The sequence below is a fragment of the Arachis duranensis genome, chromosome 1, assembly GCF_000817695.3.
Source record: "Arachis duranensis cultivar V14167 chromosome 1, aradu.V14167.gnm2.J7QH, whole genome shotgun sequence".
Classification (NCBI taxonomy): domain Eukaryota; kingdom Viridiplantae; phylum Streptophyta; class Magnoliopsida; order Fabales; family Fabaceae; genus Arachis; species Arachis duranensis.
Window position 1 is genome coordinate 102,549,020 of NC_029772.3, and position 7,125 is coordinate 102,556,144.

Consider the following 7,125-nt stretch of genomic DNA (forward strand, 5'->3'; position numbering starts at 1 on the left):
ATATATATATATATATGTATGTAATGATTATTTATGAATATATATTTCCTGCGGTGTGATTGTGGCAGAGCTTCCTGTTGTGGCCGACGGTGAATTTACGGTGGGGATGGAATTCAGTTTAAGGGAGGAAGTAATCAAGGCAATGAAAGACTATACCATCCGTAGAGGGGTAGACTATCGGGTTTATGAGTCGGAACCGACGACATTCTATGCTAAATGTACACATTATGGCAAAGGTTGTGATTGGCTGATCAGGGTTACGAAAATGCAGAAGAAATACTGCTGGGAGATAAGGAGGTACAATGGTAGTCACACTTGTACCTGGTCGACAATTTCTCAAGACCATTCGAAACTGGACTCCAAGACAGTTGCAGAAGCAATTAAGCCGTTGGTAGAGGTTGACCCATCTTTGAAGGTGAAATCAGTCATTGCGGAAGTGCAATCGAAGTTTAACTATACCATCAGCTATAGGAAAGCTTGGTTAGCAAAGCAGAAGGCGGTTGAGTCAATTTTCGGAGGTTGGGAAGCATCGTATGAAGCTTTACCCATATGGTTTGGGGCCATGTGTCACAAGGAGCCGTCAGCAGTGGTTCACTTTGAAACAATGGATGCCTACCAGGGGGATGACTTGGTTCCTAATATCCATGTACTACATAGAGTCTTCTGGGGTTATTACCCTTGTATTAGGGCCTTCAGACATTGCAAGCCAGTAGTGCAGGTGGACGGGACTCATTTGTATGGTAAATACAAGGGTTGTTTGTTGGTTGCAGTCTCACAAGATGGTAATAACAACATCGTGCCTATTGCATTTGCCATAGTGGAGGGGGAGACCTCTGATGCATGGTACTTTTTTCTAAGTAACCTTCGTCAACATGTGGTCACACGTGATGGTGTCGGACTTATCTCTGATCGACACGATTCTATCAGGTCAGCTATTGATCGGAGTAATGGGGCTTGGTCTCCTCCCAGAGCTTTCCATATGTTCTGTATCCGGCATATTGAGTCGAATTTCTTGAGGAAGTTTAAGGCACTGTACTTGCAGAAGCTCATCGTCAATATCGGTAAGTTTAATTACGCGGTTGATTTCCACTGTTTACTAAGTAAATTTGGCTCGATAGAACGTGATTCATTGATGATGGTTTTTTATCGTAGGGTATTCGAGGACGATACGGGAGTACCAGATGCGCTATGAACGATTAAAAGAACGGGGTGAGACTTACACCAACTGGCTTGACCGCATCCCACGTGAGCAGTATGCTTTGGCATTCGATGGTGGATACAGATGGGGACATATGACCACCAATCTTGTGGAGTGCATCAACTCCGTGCTGAAGGGTGCACGCAATCTCCCGGTCACTGCGCTTGTTAAGGCTACATTTTACAGACTAAATGAGTTGTTCACTAGAAAAAGAGCCGAGGCTGAGGCTCGAATTAATGCTGGACATGTGTTCTCTGAGATGGTCACCTCGAAGCTGCATGCAAACCAGCGAGCATCGGAAACATACAGGTGAGCTGTTTTGACAGAGAACATGAAGTCTTCGAAGTTCGTGAGATGCCTAATAGGGTTGAGTATGCAGTTGACCTACGCCAACAGCGGTGCGACTGTGGTGAATTCCAGGTTGACCGAATTCCGTGTCGACATGTTCTAGCTTGCTGTGCAAATCAGCGGTTGGATTGGCAAGTATATGTTCATGACGTATACAAGATGGATTCAGTTCGAAGAGTATACAGGGCGAGGTTTAGACCATTGGGAAATCCTACAACGTGGCCTGCGTATCGTGGTCCACGATTCGTTGGCAATCCGTTCCTCAGACGGGTGGCCAAAGGTCGGCCTAAGATGACCCGCTTCTTGAATGAGATGGACACCCGCATGTTGCGTGGTCCTAGGAAATGCAAGCAATGCGGTGCCGAGGGCCACAGCCGGAGTAGATGTCGTCAGCGAGGTGGTCTAAGTGCGGGGGCACCCGGAGAGTAGAAGTGACTATTGTTAATTTTCATCTTAAATTACGTTGCTGCCTGACATTCACAGTTTGATATATCGTAAGGAAGTGACTATTGTCAGCGCGGTCTTCATCAGCTTGGTCGGCTGGATCATCAGCGACGTCATCATTGTCATCCTCGGAATCATCTTCGTCCTCGTCCTCATCATCATCCTCATCCTCATCATCATGGTTTCCATCACTCTCCGGATGGTCTACTAGATAGTCATCAGTGTCATCATCAACTCCCATATTACTCTCATGAATTAGACTCATCGGAATACGCCCCTGGTTTCGAGTCTGAGTAATTCCTCCCGCGGCTTCAGCACTCTTACTCGAATCAACAGACATTCTGGCTCCAGAATTTTCAGAGGAAGTGCGATCCTGAGGTCTCAAATCCAATGACCTCCTACGTTGAGTAACACCACCCGAACGTGCCCAGTGGTCGGCGGGGATGTCCGCATAGTTACCTGAATATGAGTGACCTACTCCTGAACTACCCATGAAACCAAGCAGCTGGGAGAACGATCCTTGCTCCACTGTCTCAAACTGTAGACCACCTCAATACTGCTGATGTATAGGTACTGACGGTGAAAGATAATCAGACGGTTGCGTGTGAGGAACATATGGAGCAAAATACTCAACATCTTGCTGTGCCTGTGGCGGTGGAGGCGACGGGTGGGGTGAAGGTGGATGTGGCTGTGGCGCTGGTTGTTCCTGTTGATTCTCTTGAATATCAACCGGGGGCTTTTCTGGATTCTCTTGTGCTACAAGGTCAGACAATTGCAAGTGATCGCCGAAAGCTCCTCGGTACCAATGCATGTAAGTGTCCAAGGAATAATATGGAGGACCCATTTCATCAACTAGAATGTGACTGTACCGGTTGGTCCACTGCATCACCCATTCAGAGTGCGTATTTGCCCAATCTTGATTTTTAGGCCCAGTTAGTACTTCACCATGTGATGCACCTAGATCCCGCGGCTGATTAGGGACACCCTGATTCAAGCCAAATTGCCTCCTGATTCTATCAGTTGCATGCCACTCGACGCATTCGAATGATATAAGCGGCACCCTGGCACTCCAAATAACAGAATTATGACGGATATCTAAGGGAATCATGTCTGGACCAACGTGTCCAATGCCATAAGCCTGCCAAACAAACTGGACACACCGACAGTATCAGATGATTAAACAACTATAAATTCATTGACAAAACAAATGCATGAAATATTTTTTAATGACATACATGTCCTTCTTGCATATCATCTAACAACCTCCTATAGTGGAGAACGGAATGATACCGGTAACCATAGTTTTCACGCTCCCAGTTTTGCCACCTGCATTAAGACAAATTCTTAATTAACTTGTTTTCGTCAATTCATATATCAATTCATACCGCTTCTGTCAAGTCATACAACAATTCATTAACTATTCTAGTGCTTGTGTCAATTCATACATCAATTCATTTTACCTATTTGCAATCGGAAATAATCGGGGGTTGCCAGGAATCGGCGCAAGAAACGGTAACCGGATCCAAGCCCATGTAAGCAAAAGTGTCAAAGGACCGTCCATCTCCTTGCAGTCGACGCGAGTTGCCCTACACAATGATCTATACAGGTGCGCAAGGCATGTCGAACCCCAACTAAACTGTATGATCCCCGAGAAGTTACGGAGCAACGGCAGAAATTTCCAGTGCACCGCTACACCAGACTTATCTCCAAACAAAATAGTACCAAACAACAACATTATGTGGCACTTTACATACATCTGAATGTGAAAATCATCAGTCAACACTATGCGTTCTTTCAAACGCCTAAACCAAGTCAACTTTATAAAACTTCCTCTACATTCTTTTATCGTCGGCGCAACTCCAAAATGGTGCAAGCACTCAGCTTCCATCGCCTCAAAAGAACTCATGGTTGGTCCTGTAACCGGAAAACCATTTGTCGGGAGACCGAGAATCATTGCCATATCCTCCAATGTCACCGCACACTCACCAACTGGAAAATGAAATGGGTGCGTCTCAGGACGCCATCTCTCAATCAGAGCATTAATCATTGCTGACTGACACTGAATTACCCCAATTTGAGAAATATAATAGAAACCCGTCTCCCGTAAGTGAGCCTCAACAATTTGATTGTACGGATCGGGCGGCTTCAAATGATCACAAACCAACAAGCGTGAACCCTACAAAATCACAGTTCCTTTATGAATTCCAGCATAATAAGTATATTAACAATAACATAATTTCTCTTACATGTCCCTCCTTACAATAATATAATCTGCCTATCAAACATACATACATTTGTAAACATACAAATTAATAAACATGCCTAATTATTTGTCTAAATTATACTCAGTTAATAATAATAATAATAATAATAATTAACATTACCTATGGACAATATCGATAATAATAATAGTAATATCGTTAATAATAATAATAATCATGCTAATAATTAATTACAATTATTCGATGATAATAATAATAATAATAATAATAATAATAATAATAATAATAATAAAAGAAATTAAATTTTAAATTTTAAATTTATATACAGATCTTCATTTCATTTTAATATATTATTCAATAAATTCAAATCAAATAAAAAACCTAACATTTATTATCTATTGTGAAAGCTTTAAAGGGATAAACACTAACTAACTAATTAACTCAAGTTTAATTTCTATGTCTAATATCTAACAGTAATCATAACCATATCATACATATATATCATTAACAGTAACCATATACATATATATATTATTAATCTCTACTTAGTGCTATAATAATATATATTGTTATTAAAAATAGTAAAATTTTATCACTATTATTATTTAATTATTAAATTAAAATATTAAAAATAGAAACTTACATAATTAGGATGTCCAAGATAATTAGCAATATGAAGCTCTGGTTGATTTACATCTTTGATTTTTCTTCTCTTGGGCATTTTTTCAAATTTTTCTGGTGTTTTTAGTGGTCCAACAATGGTGGTGGGGTTGGAAAACACAGAGAAAAAGAGATGAGAGTGGTGGGGAACAAAGAGAGAGAAGAAGAAATGAGGGTGAAAGGGACAACTGAAGTTATGAAGCTGGGATATTAACTTGCTTCTTTTCAACCAAACCGAAGGAGGAATGGCTTGCATGCACGCCACCTGACATGGAGACCTCAAATCGGTCCCAGGGATTTGCTTCCCTCCGATTACAAGAAATCGGTCCATCCGATTTTGGAGTCCTAAATCGGTCCGTTCGATTTCAGTTATGCCGCCGTCATAATTCGGTGATACACCCAATTCCCCCATAAGCCTGTTATACACAATCGTTACTTCCATATTAAAATTAAAAATCTCAAAAGAAAACACATGGAGAATTAAAAAAATAAAAATAATTTCGTGATACATCAAGGAAAGGATACCTGACCGGTACAGAGTTATTTGCTTTTCAAAGAAGAACAAACAAGAAAACAAATTATTGAGCAATGAAAACCTTGCTATTGGTGCGCTTATTCCAACTGAAGATCCGAATTTAAATCTGCTTTTGCAACTTAAAGTATTCAAGAGATTTATGAAAGACAATAGGTGAGTTGATCAATTGATTTTAATTATTTTATTATTTTTATGTGAATTATTATTTTTATTGTTATATATATTATTTTTTTTAAAAAGAATTGCATTGGAAGTCAATTTTTCAACATCTATATTTTATAGAATGCAGAGATAAAATTTTTTATTTTTTGATGGTCCATAAATATATGTATAAAAATAATACCATAATAACAGACAAAAAAAATTAAGTGATAAGTTGATTTTTTTTATTATCTCAAGAAAAAAAGACTTACATCTCAAGAAAGAAAATCTATATTTGGAGAATTGGGTGATTACTACGACGATTAGTTCTCTCAATATAAGTCTTTTTTTTTTGAGATATAGGTCCTCTTTCTTGAGATAATAAAAAAGCTAATCTGACACTTTATTTCAAATTTTTTTTTGTGAGATATAGGTCCTCTTTCTTGGGATAATAAAAAAGCTAATCTGACACTTTATTTCTCTCTTCTGTTGTTATGGTGTTATTTTTATACAAATATTTATGGGTCATCAAAAATTAAAATATTTTGTCCCTGTATTCCATAAAACATGAACGTTGGAGAATGGTGTCACAGAAAATTTTAGAAGGTTAGATTTAATAGTGTTTGTATAGTTTTTTGGAGTGTTTGAGAATACTCTAGATGGTTCCGGAACGTTCTAGAATGTCCTAGAAGGTTCCGGAATACTCTAGAAGGTTTTAGAAGGCTCTGGAAGGTCATAGAGTATTCTAGAAGAGTATAGATGTATATAGAAGTATAAAGAGTGGTATGGAATAATCTAGAAACATTTAGAGAGTTGTGGTAGGATAGATATTTGTAAAGAAGGTTCTGGATGATTAATCTGGACCGTTGATTAGATTTAATCATAACCATCCATTGAGGAGGTGGATGGCTATAAATAGGGGTGAGAGTTAGAGTTTGGGTGTGTGAATCATTTGTAACCACACTTGAGCAATAAAGTGTTCTTCCACCAAAGCTTCCTTTCTCTTGTGTTCTCTTGTATTCTTAGCTTTCTTGCTAAGTATTGAGGGTTAGGCTGACTTGGTCTTAGCTCAAGAGGTTGAGTAAGTCCGAGTGCCGGCACGGTAGCGTTGGAGTGTGTCCAAGGCCGTGACAATTTGGTATCAGAGCAAGGTTCGAGAGGGAGCACAAGTGGTTTGTGGGTATGGCTTCAAATATCACCATGGAGCATGTTGAGTCACAAAGGGGAAGGGATACTATTCCTTCTCAATGGGGAGGCAAGAAGGTACGTTCTTCAAGTGAGCCTAGAGGTAAGGACTCTAACTTCTTAGAAGAAAGAGTTTCTATGTTAGAAAATGTTCTATCCTCTATGGATGAGCGCTTCCAAAGGATAGAACATGACAAGGAAACCCTCGAGGCTCACGTGTTGGGAGAATTAGATGCTTTCAAAGAAAGTATGCTCCAAATTGAAGAGAAGCTTGAGAATTCCTTGAAGCTATTTGAGGAAGTTCGAGTTTGGTTCGAGGAGGCAAAATCTCGACCAACCATTATAAGGGAGACAACAAAGATTGATCTCCCCAAGCCAAAGGAATTCAAGGG

The 7,125-nt window shown here is 39.7% G+C and overlaps 2 protein-coding genes across 2 annotated transcripts in view; one reads left to right on the forward strand and one right to left on the reverse strand.

The window, feature by feature from the left end:
* The window catches only part of LOC107471080 (uncharacterized), a 1,763-nt gene extending 252 nt beyond the window's left edge, over window positions 1-1,511 (forward strand). Inside the window, exons 2-3 of the mRNA XM_016090529.2 lie at window positions 71-1,061; window positions 1,153-1,511. Coding sequence (XP_015946015.2) covers window positions 71-1,061; window positions 1,153-1,511 — 1,350 coding nt within the window. The remainder of the gene's footprint in view (window positions 1-70; window positions 1,062-1,152) is intronic.
* A 483-nt stretch (window positions 1,512-1,994) lies between these two features.
* Window positions 1,995-2,483, reverse strand: LOC107471071 (nonsense-mediated mRNA decay protein 2-like). The gene has a single exon (XM_016090517.1). It carries the CDS (start codon window positions 2,481-2,483, stop codon window positions 1,995-1,997), a length of 489 nt encoding a protein of 162 aa, XP_015946003.1.
* Window positions 2,484-7,125: the final 4,642 nt, after the last annotated feature.